The sequence below is a fragment of the Cuculus canorus genome, chromosome 1, assembly GCF_017976375.1.
Source record: "Cuculus canorus isolate bCucCan1 chromosome 1, bCucCan1.pri, whole genome shotgun sequence".
In the NCBI taxonomy this organism is placed as follows: domain Eukaryota; kingdom Metazoa; phylum Chordata; class Aves; order Cuculiformes; family Cuculidae; genus Cuculus; species Cuculus canorus.
In genome coordinates this window covers 204018282-204037546 of record NC_071401.1, presented here as the reverse complement: position 1 = coordinate 204037546, position 19265 = coordinate 204018282, and the positions used below count along the sequence as shown (strand labels likewise).

General features: G+C 41.6%; 1 protein-coding gene across 5 annotated transcripts in view; it reads right to left on the bottom strand.

Moving 5' to 3' along the window:
- SFMBT2 (Scm like with four mbt domains 2) overlaps window positions 1-19265 on the bottom strand; it is a 122229-nt gene that overhangs the window by 6767 nt on the left and 96197 nt on the right. For all 5 annotated transcript variants that reach the window (XM_054055060.1, XM_054055043.1, XM_009568984.2 and 2 more), the window contains 5 exons: window positions 13718-13827; window positions 5000-5175; window positions 3296-3468; window positions 1116-1364; window positions 829-957 (listed from right to left, as the gene is read on the bottom strand). In XM_054055060.1, coding sequence (XP_053911035.1) covers window positions 829-957; window positions 1116-1364; window positions 3296-3468; window positions 5000-5175; window positions 13718-13827 — 837 coding nt within the window. The remainder of the gene's footprint in view (window positions 1-828; window positions 958-1115; window positions 1365-3295; window positions 3469-4999; window positions 5176-13717; window positions 13828-19265) is intronic.

Genomic DNA, 19265 nt, shown 5'->3' with positions numbered 1-19265 from the left:
CAGAGTTATTCATGGTGAAGAATCAGAGATAGTTCAATGTCCAGTTGGCCATACCTCTGACTCTCACTGGCCGTGGCCTAATTAACTACACTAGATTCTTTCTAATTATGATTTCTTCTTTACTTCCAGCAATGACTGTTACCCATTAGCCAAGGAACGGCTGTTTCTACACACATTCTACACACTCATACAGAGATGAAAAGCACTGGCTTCTGCTTGTGCAAACCTATGTGCTTAATGGGGAGATGCTTGGCATATCCTCAAATTAGGTAATCCAAGGGCCTGGCTGCCAGATTTTCAGAGGGATGAAGGTGGGATGTATATGTCTACATATCTGAAGCGTGCAGGTGCTGGTGCCAAAATTCAGGCAGACAGTTTGGGGCTCAAGCAGCAGTTTTTTGCTTCCCAGGTTGATACTTTAAAACACTGTGTTACCCATGTGGCTAGGGGATACAGCTTGCTAGGTACCAAATAACCTATCTCTCAGTACACTGCGATGCCTGCAGGACAGCAGGATGGTGCTGTGAACCTTAGCATGAACAAGAAAGGTCTCAGCCTCCTGCTTTTCACAAGCAACTTCGGCTGAGATGTTTTGGGTTTCTCTGAGGATCTGACGAGGCTCTGACTCAAGTTTCCAACAGTTTCCATGCCTTGCCAAAATTTGTGCTATAGCTTGGTCTGAGGGGATTTAAAGACTAATTATAATCTCTTGGTCAAAGCTCAGGGCCCATCTAGAAAGGTGGTATGTGCTTCTCTTTTTTTTTTTTTTTTTTGTGATGTGAATAAGGACCACAGACACAAAGACCAGAGTTACATAAAAACTTCTACCTGCTCCTGAAATATCTTGGCCAGGGGTGCACAGTCAGTCAGTTTAATAAACCTCACGACATCAGTCACAGTCCACTCCAATGGATTACTGTCAAGGATGAGCTTCTCTTCCTCTTCTTGCTTTATTTCCTACAAGAAAAACCCAAAAGCTCTTGTAAATAAAACTACCTTATGTGGAGAACCAGGGCAGGGACGCCCTTCTCAGAGGAGGAAGGCTTGTCACTGAAGGTTAATTTAAGGAAGAATATTACTATTAATTGGGAGTGGAAGTTTATGGGCATACTCACTTCTTTGACTTGTGTGCACTTCTCCACTTCGTTGTAGGAATGGGGCTGAGGTCTTCGGCTTCGTCGGGCTCTCTCTGTGGGAGGAGGTCTGTCCAATTCAGTGCTGCTCCGCAAGGTGACTGCTCGCCGAGGTCTGGTGGAGGGGACCTCAGCAGAGGAGGTATCTGTCTGGTCATCCCGGAGTTCTGAGCTGGTTTCTTCGCTTCCTGTTTCATCCTCCATTGCGTCTGGCTCGTCATCTTCACTCTCCTGCACAAGGACCATCAGAGAAATGGCAAAGATTAATACAGCAGCAAATCAAAAGGCATTGGGTTAACCTGCATGCCCATACCCATGCCTGTCCATGGCAACATTTATTTTAACTGCCTCATCTCATTTTCATTACATTGCTAAGCAGATAAGCCCTCAATTTAGATTTGTTACAAAATGTAGAAGAAAATAATACAGGGTGGACAAATCCTTTTTCTGTTTCTTGCAAAAGGTCAACAGCAATAACTTCTCTGGCATTAAAAGTTCGTCTTTTGGGCCTGTGTCTCAAACTGTGTGGCACTGCAGATGTGCCTGAGAAGAGGAAATGGAAAATATTAAAAGGATAAAATGAAACTCAGGCTGCTTGAGATGAAATAATATTAGAAATACGCTTGAATTTAAACCCCTACCTTGCTTCAAATGTTCACGGGTTTCACTGGTATTGAAAGGAAAGAAATTTTGGTGCCTTTTAAAAATATATAGATGTACATTCTCCATCCCTGGAAACATTCAAGGTCAGGTTGGATGGGGCTCTGAGCAATCTGATCTGGTTGAAGATGTCTCTCTTCACTGCAAGGCAGTTGGGCTAGATGACCTTCATGATCCTTTCCAACCCAAACCACTGTACGATTCATGATTCTACAAGTGTGTAGTATTTAGTTTCTCGGTTGACATTTCCATAAAACCCAGGACAGAGGATTTCACCCAGATCTCCTCACTTGCAACCCAACACCTAACTGCTGAAGGTGAAGCACAAATTTCCATTTAAAGGATATTATACCAGGTACTCTTTATTTCTGTCACACAGGGCTTGTAAGCACACACACCAACTCAAGGAAACAGTGTATTTGAACTTCACCTATATTAAGTGGCCCAAATGACTTTGACAGCTTAGCTCTGATCAAAGTACAAGCATGCATCCAAGCCATATGCTTAGGTCTTAAGTGAAAGAACAAAGTTAGTTTACTGGCTGAAAAGCTGAAAAACTTGGGCCATGCTTGATTTCAGCTTAACATGAGTTTAAATTCCTTTGAAGCAGGTATAATCCAAGGAAATGAAGCAGAACTGCACCTAAATGAAGATGAAGTCATGAAGATGCAAGCAATCAACTGAAATCAGACTAAAATATTCCCCTACAGTTGAAGTAGAGAGAATTTAAGTACATCAGTTTTATCTCGCATTGCACAAAGCCACTATCATTGGTACTCAGTTGCAGAAAGGAAATCACACATGAACTTTGTCATTACTATCATGGGAAAATCACCTGGGAATGGTTCACACAGAACTAAGCCTGCTCTAGGTTGTATTTGGATATGAGTCATTGCAGAAGCTGGGATCTTGTCATATCACACAGCATACTGCAAAGATGGAGCTCTCAAATACCACATATCTGGGACACAAATCAATTGCTTGTATTTTAAATCTTCTAGAATTTCTGTTGCTTGATGTTGTGAATGAAAAAATATTACAAATGATTAATGAAAAAAATAAAAGCCCTTGAAACCACAATGGCCCGTGAGTTATTATTATTTACTATAATATTTCCAGATTTTAAGACATGGATCACAGACCTCCTTCACTCTCCTAGATGCTGTGCAACGCACCTAACAGGCTTATCTGCCTGCCTACAGGCTCGTAAGGAAGTAAAATAAAATAAATATATAAACTTAGGCAGCATGTTACGTGGTAGGCATTATGAAGATGGGAGCAAAAACTCATATTTGCTAACTCAGATTGCACAAGGGTAAAAGTACCCACAGCCTCCCAATAAAAACAGTCTGACCTTAGAATAATAAAAGTAACAAGGAGGGATTCAAAGTGGAAAATGGAAGTGTTGAGGTTAGCTGAGAAGTCCCTCAAAAGGAAGATGCAGGTTGGGGGACAAAGAACACCAAGGAGCTCTTGCTGATATATCCCAGTGCAACACATACCTCTGCAGAGCCGGCAGCATTCAAATCGACAGCTGATGACCTCCTTTTCTTCTGCACAAAGATGGATTTCCGCCTTTTTCTGCGCCTGGCTGGCTTAACATGTCCACTTTTGATGTTGTTGTTTTCCCCAATTGGTGGCTTAATGATTTTTTTCCTCTTCCCATAATAATAAGCTGGAGAAATGAAGCAAAATACTCATTAAAACCTTTAACCACCAATGGAGAAGGAAACTTTGGCTTGCTTCTTGCTACTGATTCAGAACTGCACTCTAGGTGCACTTTTATGAGAAACTTTAAAATTGATCTGGAAAAAATGTCCAGTGTAAATATAAGATGTCATGTTGGACTAGCAGCGAGTGTTACAGTTCTTATGTATGCACATTTACTGGTGAGGAGTAAGGAGTTCTGAATTTAACCCTAGAATATGTATTTAGGCAAAGCTTCCATTAAGCCAAGCAGTGATTTGGAGGGAGAGAGGCCAGTATGTTTCAGGTTTGATCTAATGCCCTTCTTCTGCATGAGTTAACACTCTTGGATACACTTTATGTTGCTGATTTTTTCATCAGAGAGCGCAGAGGGCCAGCTATCTTGAATTATGTGTGTTTGTTCAATGCATAAAGGAATGAGTTTTCATTACCTTCAACTATTTTTGTGTCCCCTGTTGAAACTGAGGATGTGAGTCCTCTGACCTTACATTAGGTACTTGTGTTAGATGTCTTTTCACATGCTCTACAGCATCCTCTGAGGCTGAGAGATACCCTGCCCTTCACCAGATAAGGTATCCTGGGACAACTAAAATGGCATTTAGCATATATGTCAAAGTTCATAACTGAACTGAGCAAAAATCAAATCAAATGAGTTTTGAGGAACAATTAATCTGGCTACATACAACCATCAACTTTGAGATGAAACAGTCTCAGCTGGACTTCCCCTAGCTATATTCCTCCAGCTCTCCATTCTCTACCTGTGGGAGCTAGGAGACTAGCTCAGGTGTAGACATCTACACAAACCCATATTCAGTGATCTGAGTATCTCCCTGAGCCCATTTCTCCTTCTACTCTGGTGCCAAAGAGAAGCTAATTGGTTTAAAACAAACATATTAGTTTCTTGCAACCTTTATGGACAAAACTGTAATACCAGTAACACTGACGACAACAAAAAGTCTTGAACACATGCCTAACTTCAGCCTTTCTGAATAGGTAAGAACAGGTCTAAATATTAAACACCCCGAGGAGAGAAAGTCAGTGCTCCCAAACTCCTTCAGCACCTCAGCATCATAACACTCGTCTGTGCTGGTGCGCGTTCTGGAAACTCTTCACTAAGTATGACAGTATTCATCTCACCTAACCAAGTTGTCTCATATGTAGCAGTTTAAATCTCAGTTAACCACTGTATGCTCCTTTTATGTGTTCCTTATATTAACTTTACATATAAAGACAAGTCAAGACTTCCAAAAAGTAATGACTGTCAAACAGATATATAAGATAGAATGAGATGGACAGCTTTCTTGCAATGCCTTTTCTCTGTACAGAACACTACAAAGTCTGTGGTGGCTTTGTCAGGATTAAAAATCTGCTCTTACATGAGATGAATCCAGGTTAATATTAATGTATTATACAAGTCCTGTTTTACATCACTACCTCGTGCAATTTCTCACTGCTCTGATTCCCAGATAGCAACAAGAAACATTTTGGCCAATACTCACTGTACTTGGTTTTAGTATGAATGGAGCAGTTCTCTGGGCAGACTTCAGCCACGAGCACAGGACTGAACAAGTTGGGGCAGCACTCCAACTTTGCGCAGACTCTTCTGCAGAAATCTGCTACCTGATCCGATGTCCGCACAATCTTAACAGTTGCCCTGTATGTCTTCCCTCTGTATCTAGAAAAGAGTACAAGACAACCCCACGTCACCAATCAAGTGACGTTCTTTGATGCTACAGACAACTCTCCTCTATTAGAGAGATGCCTTCCCTAATGACTTTTGGCAGTGTCTCTCTTAGGAAGGCAGGCAGAATAGGTCTACTTGTTTTAGTGGCTTCATTTCAGATGGACTTGAGGAAGGAAAGGCAGAGCGAAATGAATCAAGAGGTGTGATTCAGCATGTGCAGATTGGATGTATCTGTAAATCTGGCAACAGAGAGAAGAAAAATACGGTAGGATTTGGAAGGATGCTACAAAGAATAGCAAGCTCATAGTACGAATTGATGTAAAGTTTTGGGGAGAGGGATGTGGTCTCTCTTCATATATTGACCTCTGATGAAAAGTTTATATACCTTGCATAAGTTTCTGGTCACCACTCTGTGTCTGGGCTGCACTGGAGGCTCTCTCTATAAGCCCCCAGTACACCCTTGTTTTTCTCCACTGCCTTCTTTCTCAAGGCAGGTCTCATAGCACATTCCAGCTCACAATAAACCCACAGTTTCATTGTGCCAACTGTGGTTACTGGGATACACACACTGTGTAGAATTATCTGACTGACACTGTACAGTCCTCCATACGGGACCCAGATGACTTAACCACTATGAGATGTGGGCAATACGAAACCCAAGGAATTAATCAGGATCGAGTTATTTAACAGGGCAGCAGCAACATGCCTTTGAGAATTACTCCTACAGGAAATGCTTAGAGCAGACATCTGCAATAAAAGTTTTTCTCAAATTTGTTATCCATGTGCTATTAAACCATTTATTTCAGTGTTTTATGTCAAGTGTTTCTGAGAGATAAATGGTTAAGAAAGATACAGTTACATCCCTGCTGTAATACCTTGTAGATGTGAACTGAAAAAACAATTATTCCCATAATTTATTAAACAGCAGCACCAAGCTATCGTAACCAACAAGATAAGGTTTTTTAAAATATCTCTTAACGCATCCTACGGAATGCAATGCAAGAGACAATCGTGAGAGTGCCTGCTGCTAAAGCAGTATGCTTAGACAAGAGAAAAGTAACATACAAAAGAAAAAGATGGAGAGACAGTGAAAGAAAGATTACTGGATGGGAAGCAATGAAAGACAAAGATACAGTCATCAGGAAAAATGTGACAAATCCATTTGCAAGTGTATTAAGATCCCTAGCTCCCTAGTAGGGAATCAGCTGCTGTTTGTCAGATAAGGAAGAAAAAGAGGTGGAGAAGATGAAATAAAGCAGGTGTGGCTTGAAAGCTAAAGTATGAAGAATGTGCCCAGACCTTATTCCCTCTCTGAAGGTTTTATTAAGTTGCACAAAGCAACCGAGAAACCACCCTTTGTGGCCCTGCCTCCTAAAACCTTTTTTGAAACACTAGGGTATGGGAAAAGAGTTTGAAACTGTGGTACATAAAGTGTTATACAAATGAAACTTGGGTCTGAGAACAACCCAGTCCAACCATCCTTACGTCACAAAAGACTTGATCCAAAATGTCACCTCAATACAATACTCCTCCATAACTTAAAAGGGCATTTCTGCAAAGCACCAGGCTCTGATACCCCATTTGGTGCCTGATCAAGGACCCCCAGTCATGGAGACAATCTTGGATCCATTAATCTAAATGAATGAATGAACGAATGACTAAACAAATGAATGAATCAATGACTTCATTAGCCAACTCTTCATGCATCCTGACAGACCTGGACAGATGATGTAAAATGGAAAAAAGAGTTTTTTCCAGGTACAAAGCACCGTTATCCCAGTTACCCTATGAAACAGCTGCACAGGCAGGCTGGCTAAGGAGGGTTTGGCAATGTTTAATATTAAAAGAACAAATTCCACATGCATTTAAATGAACCTACTTATAAACCTTCTGTATTTCTTTTCAATGTGTTTGAGAAGACTCCTGCCCTTATTACTTCTCCAGGAGCCATTTAGTTTAACCATAGCCTAGAACGCTGGGTCAGTAAGTCTGACTTCTGTGACAGGCTGCAGAGTTTCATTGTGTTACATCACCTGAAGCCCATCAACTTTGGTTGGACTAAAGCATCACTTCCAGAAAAGCACCAGTCTTCCCTTAAGGGTCTCCATACTGAAAGAATCCTGGCAGTAGGAGTACCTGTACCTATACCTCATGAACCTATGCCTCATTTTATGTCTGGATTTAACTTACATTTATTTGTCCTTGCTCTGACTTTCGCCGCCAGGATGAAAAGACTGCATCTGGTTTTGTTTCCCTGCAAAAGCATTATAATCAAAATTTCCTCTTGATCTCCTTTCTTATAAAGCTAAGAAAGCTGTCTGATGGGTATTATTCAAGGATGGCTGACTTCTTCTAACCGTGTGCTTCCTATTGTGTTTGGCTGCCCAGAAAGGACCCATTGTATTTAAGTGCCTGGTGAAAGAAAAAGCCAAAACTAGAAAAACGAACAACTAACTGATTTTACAGTCTGCTTTGAATGCAATACCCGTAGTAATTAACAGAATGGATGGCAAAATGGAGATCAAGATGACTGCAGCCAGAAGTCTCAAAAACCCAAGGTGTTAGTACTGGCACAGTAATATTTTTCACATTATTTTGGCCTTGGCAGCACCTCTTTCAGCTATAAACCAGATTCTAGTAATATTTTCCATACTCCTCACATATTAAAGTTTTTTAAGACAAACATCACCAAATGTAATCTGCGTTGTTCTAGGACAGCCCTGTGGAAAGAGCTCCTTTGGATATAATCAGAAAACCCCTTCCCATCAGCATCACTCAAAAAATTATTCAGTACTGATGTTGCTATAGATATTTTCATACTAGGGATTCCTATCTTCCCAACCACTTTTAAGCAGTAAGTAACCTGCACGTGCAGCACGGCAGCACTGGAGACTTGGAAAACAGCTGTATCAAACAAAACATACTCAGTTTTCTTAGAAAGCAGTTCTTTTTAAAAAGATTTTTCAGCTAAAGCCAAAAAAATCTTCTTTTCTTCTCTGCCGTTCTCAGCTCTCAAATCCCAAAAACTGGAGAAAACCTTATGTCTGAAACTATTTCCACAAAAAAACAGAGTCGGGATCTTTGCTGATCCACGAGCAACAATATTAAGCTAGCAGCACATTTATGGCAATTTCATTCTTCTGTTGAAGTCTCCTTTGGTGAGAAAATAGATCAGACGTTCATGAGAACAAAATGTCTTCCAGGAGCTCCAGCTGGGGACCACTGTGTGATGATGTTGAAAGCCTTGTGCCGAAGACACTTCAAAGAGCCAGAGCATTGAGACGACCCGCACTGCAAAAGTCTCATCATATGGATACAGCTCATAGTTCTGACAATCCTACTTTGAACAATTCAATGGCTAAAAGCCACTCCTATCTATTCTTTTGCAAGAAACATCTGATTTGTCTTACCAGCTTAAAGTCTGCTAAATATGAGAAATCTCCAGAAAACACTAGCTACTCACTGCACACAACCAAATTCAGTTCAATTTGATGATCTTAAAGGTCTTTTCCAACCTAAACAATTCTTTAATTATGTAATTCACCCTTGCAGTGCCTCAAGAAGCATGTGGCAGAGATGGTGTAGAAGACAAACCAGATGATATGAGCTGTAACTTTGTACTGACCTTGAGGAACACCTTCATCAACTGGCTGCCACTTGGACTTCATATCATTGATCACAATACTTCGGGTTCAATTGTCCACTCGGCTCACCACTCATCACACATGCATCTAACCCATTTGTCCACAGCCTGGCTGTAAGGATGCTACGAGGCGACTGTGCTGAATGTCTTGCTAAAATCAATGTAAACAACTTTCACTGCCTTTCCCTCAACCACCAAACCAGCTATCTCTATATATCAGGCACAAGTCACCCTGCATAAATCACTGGCGGTTCTTGTCAGTCACCTATTGGTCCTGCAAGGTCTTGGGAATGGCTTCCAGAAGGATCTGCCTAATAACCTTCCTAGGGACATTCAGCCAACATCCTGTAGTTATTTGGATTCTCCTTCTTGCCTTTCTTGAGGAAGGGTGTGACATTCGCCTTTTTCCGGACATCAGGAATCTTCCCTGAACATCAGCTTTCAAACATAACAGAGAGTGACAATGGCCAGTTCCCTCAAGCAGAGTTGGCTGCATCCCATCTTGTTCCACGCTCTTGTGCACATCCAGTTTGCTTACAGCATTTCTAGCTTCTTTTCCATCTACTGTGGGGAATGCTTCATTCCCTCGAACAGTAACAGGGACCTGGAAGGCCTGAGAGCAACTCTTGCTGGCAAAGGCTGAAGTAAAGACAACTTCAAACTCCTCAAAACAGTCTTCTAAAGCTTCCCAGTGCAAAGAGTTTCTTTGAAATGCAGCTTCATAAATAAGCAACAGTACCTGTGATGGGGGTAAATATTTGTAGAGTTCAGCTAGTGGATTTGGGCAGATCTCAAATTTCAATTGATCATGGAATCCAGGAATACTCATCTTTCAACAGTGTGACCAGGTAGCCAAAAGAGCCAACTGCATCCTGAGGTGCATCAAGCACAGAATTCATAGAATCATAGTATAGTTTGGGTTGGAAGGGACTTTAAAGATCATCTAGTTCCAACCCCCCTGCCATGGGCAGGGACACCTCCCACTGGATCAGGCTGCCCAAGGCCCCATTCAACCTGGCCTTGAACACCGCCAAGGATGGGGCAGCCACAACTTTCCTGAGCAACCTGTTCCAGTGCCTCACCACTCTCACAGTGAAGAAATTCTGCCTAATGTCTAGTCCAAATCTGCCCCTCTCCAGTTTATACACATTCCCCCTGGTGCTATCCCCACAAGCCTTTATGAATAGCCCCTCTCCAGCTTTCCTGTAGGCCCCCTTCAGGTACTGGAAGGTCGCTAGAATTGCTAGCCAGTCGAGAGAGGGGATTGTCCTGCTCTACTCTGCACTTGGTGCAGCCCCACCTCAAGTTCTGCATGCACTTCGGGGCACCACAGGATAAAAAAGGATCTAAAGCTACTGGAGAGTGTCCAGAGGAGGCCACAAAATCAGTGAAACATTTAGAGGAGAAGCCATATGAGGAGTGGTTAAAGTCACTTGGTCTGTTCAGTCTGAAGAAGAAGAGACTAAGAGCTTATAGCAGTCTACAGCTTCCTCACAATGCACGGAGGACGAGCAGGCGCTGATCTCTTCTTGCTGGTGACCACTGACCAAAGGAATGGTAGGGAGATGTGCCAGGGGAGGTTCAGGTTGGTTATTAGGAAAAGATTCTTCACTCAGAGGATGGTGGAGCACCGGAACAGGCTCCCCAGGGATGTAGTCATGGCACCAAGTCTGACAATATTCAAGAAGCATTTGGACAACACCCTTAGACACACAGTGTGAATGTTGGGGTTGTCCTATGCAGGGACATGAGTTGGACTCAATGATCCTTGCGAGTCCCTTCCAACTCAAGACATTCTACAATTCTAATTTTGTCTAACCAGGATTTGTACATGACACAGGAGATAACTCTCTGCTCACTCTGGTACTGTTAAAATCCAAAGTCCTGCAAAAATGGCTAAGTGCAAACAGCCCTAATTACAGTCCTTAGGAATGAAAAGCCTTAAAAAGCATAAGGTCTCTCAAGAATTTATGTAAAATTGGGAAGTCAAATCTAGATGGAGGCACTGAACTTGAGCATCAAAACTATAAAGGTCGAATACCCATAGCTTTGGCTGACCCTCACAGGAATTCAAAGGATAAGGCTTGACATTTCTAACTCATCATTACCAGTAAATCAGGTTTGACTATTTTCACAAAGACCCAGCAGCACCGATGGGAAGTGACTGCCATCACACACTGCAGACACATCTCTTTGGACAATCTAAATTGTTTATCTTCTTCACAAGGCTAATGTAATTGATTCTGCAGTGGTCACTTACGACAGCAGAGTATAACCACATGCAGGCTGTGCTAGGACTGAGATAATGCACTACCAGCACTGCATGATTTGGCATTTGGGCCAGGGGGAAAACCAGTCTTCTATTCATCGTCCTCTTCCCTCCCCTTAGCTCTACCCTACTGCAGCCGTTGCTGCAAACAAACAACAACATTGTCAAGATCCAAGAAGTTGTCAGTTTACATCAGAAGGAAGGTGGTGACACAACATGTCACATTACAGCACAGACGCTCCAGCTGGCTGTAGTGCTGTCATCATTAGCAGCAAGATATCACTGGGAGACAGTGTAACTGGAAGCTGGTGGAGACAGGCATTTGCTCATTACAGGTCTCTGTTTAAGATTCTGGAGCACAACTGACTGTCATACCTGATGTAACATGTCATGTGCTGTTTGCACATCCCAGGGTATCTGACTTCATAAGCATGTTTTCTTTTCTGCTTCTGCACAACCAAATGCAATTAAAATCCTGATACGCTTCTCGATAAAGCGACTCAAGCAAAATCAGGAAGCAAAAAAAGAAGGAAAACCTAGGATAGCCAGACAGTCTTAGGGCACGTCAACCCTCTGTCATCCACTCTTAAAAGTATCAAACCTACTCACTCGCAAGCTGGTATGACCATCAAGAACTGCTCTGCGAATAGAGGTCCCACCTTAGAAGCCAGATACATGCAGCAACAAGGTGGTGTCCAGACCCATGAGATCTGTCTCCTCAGAGAACAATGCCACAGTGAATGAGAATACATTTATATGCTCAGAAGTCACTCCAAAACTTGCAATCCTGGCTCTGAGCCTGTAATGATCCATTCTGCAGTCTGATAAAGCTGAAGGATGACTTGACTCACTGAAGAGCTGAGATTGTTGCCTCCTGGGAGTATCATACAGGAACATGTACACAGCCTGTGACTGGCTGGCCAACATAAAATACAAAACCTCCTTGCTGGAATGCACTGGTATACTTTCATCTGGCAGGATATTGCAAATATAAGGTATATTCTGGCACGTCAGCTGCCCTGCTAAATATATATGGAAAGAGGAAACAGGCACAGGAACGAATGGGTCGAAGCATCATGGGGGAAAGTAACAGAGACAGAGGTGCTCACTACTGTATGATTAGCACATCAGGTAACAGTGAAGGAGGATAAGCAGTTGATTTGATACAGATAAGTGACAATCTCTAGTAACCCATGTACTCATGAACGAGATGGTACAGATCCCCACAATTAAATGAGAAATCCAGCAAAGTCCTATTATGGTTACTGCTAGCAGGGAAAATGCCTGTAAGCTCAAGTCTTTGCAGGACAAAACATCAAGCTGGGGCACTGGAACTTGATTCTACAACTGCTAATTACCCATAGGAGTGCATTATCTGATATTTGCCAGTAGAAGGTGTGGGAGTCTGGAATCAATGAAAACCAGGTCATGTACAATGCTTGTTTTTCATGAGAATCTGCATGAGGAAAGATGGATTTTAGCTTTCCATCCACAAAATTTCAACTGACAAACACAAACCCATGACTTTGCACATGGGGGAAAGAAGCAAATTAAAACAAGGATCTTCCAGTAATTTTTAATTTCTAATTGCAATCCTCCTTTAGAAAAGCCGTTTCCAACTATGCAGATAAGAAGTTCTCAATTCTCCCCTCAACATGAGCTTTCTGCAATACCTGCATGGTCAAAGATCAAATACGATAGCAATCAATAGTGTCACATCTGACAGCCAATAATTTCAAATAACCAAGAGAAAATTGCTTTTATTTGCAAAGGAGTAACAGAGTACAGTACCGATGGTAAGATTCACAGCATTTAACTTCAGTACTCAAAAAGTCAAGGTGACTAAGCTTGTCAATGGCGAAAATTGTCTTCAAAGAGCTATTTATTGCCATCTGTCTCAAAGTGGGAAGAATTTCTCTTTGGAGAGACTTTGGACAGAGGTTAGATGAGACTTGCCTTTTTCAGAGAGACAATGGTTGTTGAAATACTTTTCATGTGCAGTGCTCATTACATAAAGGAGAAATAAATAGGTAAATGTCAAAGCTGGAAGCATATGCCAGATTCACAGTTTTCTTAAGAGTTTTTCAGATGAGAATTGAAGCATATAGTCTAGAAAGGACTAAAATCTTGATTTTAATCCCAGATCTCAGTAATTCGTCCTAATCATTCTCCTACTTAAAACTGGGTCCTTGCTGTTTTGTTTGCATTTTTTCTTGTGCCATTCATTCCTGCCAGTTTTATCCACATTAGAGTGACAGGCTCTATATTAAAAGCAGTAAAACTCCTACATTTAGAAAGTCAGGAATTGAGTTAATTCAGTAACAGCCAAGCTTATATGAACAGCTTATCATAAACCTCATGACTTTACTGAATAAACATGGCATTTTTCATCAAAATCTAGATGGCTGCTTGGAGAAAGACAATAGAAATGAACCACTCAGGTGAATATTTCATTTCTTAAGTTGATATAGAAGAAGCCAAATAATTCAATGAAGCAAAGTGATAATTAGAAAAGCAAAGCTCTCACAACAGAAAAAATCCTTTGTTCTCCTTTTTCTTTCCCCCCAACCAGTTCCATTTTTGAAGCCTCCCAAGTAAAAGAGCACACACTGGAGACTTACTTTGCTTTAAGTGTTTCCTCTTGGAAATTCCACTGAGGGTCTTCCACTAGCTGCAATTCTCTTAAAACACTCCCTGGCTTGTAAGCTGCATTGATTACCATGCTGAGAACCTATTAAGAGACAAAAGCCACATCACTAATGGATTTAACAGTAGTGCTTGACCACACAGAAGAAGATCCCGGATGCTGCATAGGCAGGAGCAGCTTACAGGTGCCACTTTAGATCCAAGTCTGCACAGGGTAACTGCTAGATGCAATGACAAGAGGTTCCAGACTGGATCAATGTGTCAAACACATTGTAGATGACACAATCTGATATTGTGACTGCATTAAATGCTGCTCGTTAACCCCAAAGATCTCCTATTTCTCAGTATTTTTCTTTAAGAGAAAGCCTTTCACATAAAGCAGATTCCATTCTCTATATTCATACTGGTTCAATTTAATAAAAAATGGAAATAATTCTCATGGCTGAACCAGGTACGAAGTCATGTACACAATTACACACTGAACAGTAATGGGGAAATTCACATACTTGAGGTCAGCAATATGCTTAAGCATCTGAGTGCTGCACGCCTTAAATGTATTAACAGAATATTAATGAAGTCTACATAAAAAGAGTTTACAGGAAGTGTGCCTGAAACCCAGTATGAGTCCACTCTGTGTAACAAAACACATATGCCAATCCATTTAATCCAAAGTCTGAGAATAAAAATGGTTCCTACTATTGGCTTGGAGAATCCAAGCTTTAACAGTCTACACTTGGCCTAAGGAGGTAAATACAAGAAAAATAAATCTCTTAGCAGCACCAGACCATGTGTTTGAATACTGTGCATTGTACGTACATGAATGACCCCACAGTGAGTCTGGATTGGTTTTGATATAAATTAGCTCTTTACCTAATGCCTGTTCTTAATTCTTTGGGGGCCTGCAAATGATTTCAGTACAATGAGCTTTACATTTCCCCAGCACCTGTGAACATGGATCATCAGAAAGGAAAGAATGACTAGGTCATATTGAAAAAAAAAAGAAAAGCATTTATGTTTGTGGGCTTTTTTCCTCCTGTTTTTTAATCCAGCAACCTAAAGATTTTCTAGTATTTTGAAAGCCTTGTAGGATTAACTATTTTCAGACAAGGGCTCCCCTTAATGCTGCATAGTACCACGTAAAATGGCAGTGGTTTGAGTTGCCTGACTAGGTTATTTACTAGAAGCAAAACCTGATTTATCATTGGGCTCTCAGAAACATTATTTGACCTGCTTTTAAAAAGTGCAATTAGACAGACCTAAAGTTATTGCTAGTAACAGCATAAACATCTTACACGGCTCTGATCATCTGTACATCTCAAAGCATGCTATAAGGAAGGGTAGAAGTATACTCCCCATCTCAAGCAAGGGGAAACTACAAAACTGATTTACCCACAGCTCTCCAGCTCATTCCCATTCTCACAACACGCTATACTAATTAGTAAGTTATACCAATTCCAACAGAACAAAAGACAGCTTCTGACTGAACTCATCCAACTGCTCATCAACACCTTTTCTTTCCTGCCTCTCAGCATAAAATCTGATGGGGTATTGGCCTCTGACACAGAAACATGATGTGAGGAAGCCAAAGGTGGGTTTTCAACAAACACCAAGTGCCTGGGTAGCTCCCACGCTCATTCACAACCCATCAGATGTGTTCTCCTCTTGATCGGCAAATCCAGGGAATTATTTAATGCCTATGTAGGAGCTTGTTGGGAAAGCTCTCCTTAAACACACTTCTACAGCCACCCTGCTTGCTGGTGGGAAAGCCAGCAGTAGAAAGCAGGTGTGTCTTGCTGACCAGTTCCCACAAACACTGTTATCCTTCTCCTTTATCAGGGCGATGGTGTTTGTGTGAGTTGTCAGAAAAGTTAGGAAATGAGTAAGTAAAGAAACCCCAACTCTGTGCATAACAGCGTGGGCACATCTGGACATTATCCCAGACACCTAATCAACTCCAGCCCTGCAAAGACACCCACAAAGAGGACTTTTCCCAAAGCTGGCTTGTCTTCAGCAGGACTCTGTACACTTCTAAACTCTGTCTAAAAGGAAAAAAGTGTTTTCTAAGAACCATAATTTCCCTTTAAGGGAAGTAAAAATGTTTTTTAAAACCTCTGGATTTGACTTTTCTGTATCTCAAGTAAGTCACTGGGTTGACATTTTACCATACAGCTGTCCAACACCATGTTTACAGTGTTACCTTCTAACAACATTATTGCTTTATATTTCACACTATTAAATACTGGGGAGAAATAAGAACATTGGTTCTTGTGGAAAAATTACCTGTGGTTAAGCAAGAATAGTGAAGAATCCCAGACCAGTTTCAAACTTTCTCTGGAGATGGAAAGTTACTTCACCCACATCAGACTGCTCAAATTTTGATCTGATTCATTAAATTTCCCTTGGCTGGAGTGTGACCAGTCTGAGATTTCGGTAGTTTATTTTGAGTACTCTCCATCAGGAATGGTTTGGGTGCAGTCAGTGGTGCCTCAGAGTAGCAGGGTGGATAAAATACCACCAACCTTTGCTGCTATGCCATTATCAGGTTTTATTTTGATACTGCTGAACTTCTGATTTTCAGAGTCAAGTCGTCTGGAGTCACATCAGTGAGTATGATCACACAGCACCACTAGCACCCAGCCTTATAAGCACCTGACATCTCAGGTATAAAGTTTCCCGTGTCTTAAGATTTTCAAACACACAAGGGCCCTTTTCTCAACATGTCTGATGCCACTGGGTAGTTCAGCACCTTTATTCCCCTCACAGCTTCCTGGTATTCACACACAGCCTGACTCTCCACCCCTTTTCATTGATGGTCCCAAACCTAGATGAAGCTTTCTCAGGAGGTATCACTGATGAGACGCAGTTCAAAATACCCTCACACTGCTTCTCCTGTTCAAGAGCCCAATGATCAGCATTGTTATTAAGGAGAAACTCAAATTCCACCCTCTATCAAAGATATGAGCCCCTATCTCCTTCCTAACAGGACAGCCCCTAACTCCCAGGCTAGCCTCAGGCAGAACACGAAACAGTTATTTTCTTTTACTTTGAATAACGATGTCTGTGGGACAGAGAAAGAAGAGGAAAAAAAGTGTTCTTTGGGATTCTTTCATTAGATGGTCAAGGATCTAAAAGAGAGCCTTTGTCGTAGTCAAGGTTGCAGCACTTAAGTGTTGACATACTTACAACAGTCTACAACATTTCAAAAATATGCAGATCCAGAGCTGGAGGAACTACTACAGATGAGCTGAAGTCCACAGAGGAGTCTTGAGGAAGATGTTAGTGAACCTTCTTGAACAAATACAGTTTATATCTTTCCAGACTATAGAGGTTTATGCCATTCCAACACCACTTCTGATCACTAATGATAATGCTATCAGCCCAGTTCAATCACATATCTAAGGCTCAATATAAGCTGCTTAATCTTCTGAGCACCATGATTTAATTATGCAAATTTCTCCTAAGAAGTCATGCTGTGCTCCAAAAAAACTCAGGTTGCAGAGTACAATAGCCTTCCTTTGCAAACGCTGGCTGATTTCTCCTGTTTGCATCAATTGGACAGTCGCTACCTTTAAGTCTATTTCCTTTTTAAACAGAGAAAGATAAAAGTATCTTAAAAATAGTAAGAGCAGTAATCAATGAGGCTAATTAATCTTTAGAGCATATTTCCCTAAGATATGGCAGGTCATAGATCATCTGAAGTCTTAAAAAGACATCTCCTTTTGTTTTACAGTATTGCCATGGTAAGTTTTTGGCAGAGATAGAAGAACTTTTCAGAAGCATTTTTTAGATATTCTGATCCAAGAGCTAAATCTAAAGCTGACAACACGTTTATTTTAATTTCACTTAAAGTTAGCTTTTATTACATATCTTAGCTACTTTGCAGTCACTGTTTTTCAGCTCAGATGCAGTTGTTGGATGGCAATAGTTGATGTCACCACTGTATTTGGCTCCAAATTTCAACTTCTTTTCCGAACAAGTATCTCGGGAACGAGATAAGCTTTGCAGATAATGTTAAATAACAGGCACTCCCAATTCACTTGCCTCTTGGGGTGAAAGAAACTACAATAAACCAGTGGTCTTAGGTGAGACTTGAGCCTTGCATCAGGAATAATGAATAGCCATGCTTTAAAAATACGTTGGGCACTACACAGCACAAGAGTTACTTGTCACTCACCTAAGGCTTTGCATAGATGCACAGATACATACACACATACAGAGTGAAAATCAGTATTTTTTATTGTAATACCAAGCAAGTTGTAATTGCTCTCTTGGTTTTTTCCAGGAAATATTGTTCAGGGACAGCAATACGAGGAGTGACTGAGGGAACCGGGGTTGTTTAGCCTAGAGAGGAGGAAGCTGTCTACAACTACTTGAAAGGAGGTTGTAAAGAGGTGGGTGTTGGTCTCTTCACCCAAGTGACAGGCGATAGGACAAGAGTGGATGGCTTCAAGCTGCACCACAGTAGGTTCAGATTGGACATTAGGAAAAAATTCTTCACCTAAAGGGTTATCAAGCACTGGAACAGACTGCCCTGGGAGGTTCTTGAGTCACCATCCCTAGAGGTGTTTAAAAGATGGACAGATGAAGTGTTTAGAGATATGATTTAATAAAGAACAGATAGGGGGCTGGGCTTGATATCTCACAGGTCTTTTTCAACCTAGGGTTTCTATGATTCTGGAAGGTATTTCCCTTCCTTCAGAACTCACAGCCTCTGAATCCAGCACTAGGACAAAGCAACTGGGCAGAAATCAAGGAGATGCAGTAGCATCACAGAACTCAGCAGAAATACCTGCTCTGCAGCAAAAGAGGTGCTGTACAAAAGCAAACCTATCCATGCTGCTTCTCTCCCAACACCTCAGGTCAAAACAGCACAGAATGCTCAAACAGAAGATGTTCCTACTCCACACTATAAAGGTATTTCCCAACCTAGTTTAATCCAGAGCCAAGCAGTACTGACCCACAGCTATCTTAATACTAGTGTGCAGGCCGGTAGCACCAGATTATTTGGAGCTGGATCCTCGATGATGCTTCACTGCATCAGTGATGGACATAAGGAAGGACAAGACCTCGGAGCAAAAGGCTGAGGAACATCACGAACTACAGTTGTGCTGTGTTTTTTTTGTTACACCAGTGATGACTGAGCATGGAGGAAGGTAGAGGATGGGGGGCTACTCTGTTGATAACCCAACCAAGATCAAGGTCTCCTATCACCTAGTGCTAGTGGGGAGAGGACATATGGTCTCTTCTTGCTTTAGAAGAAACCCAAGCCAGCAAATAGGGTAGGAGCTGGTTGCTCATTTGGTTGTTTTTAGTCTGCGATTTCCATCAGTGCCAAACACAGCAGCATCTCGGTCAGAGACTGCTGCCCACTGTGAAGTGGCTGGCGACTGGCACGGATTTTTAACTAGAGTATCTCTAAAGGCAGTGAGTTATGGCTGGAGACCAGGGTGATTTAAAAGCTCTCGCCAGACTGCTACTGACTCTGTTTTTCCTTCATAGCTGTTGTTTTGAGTTGTCTTTCCC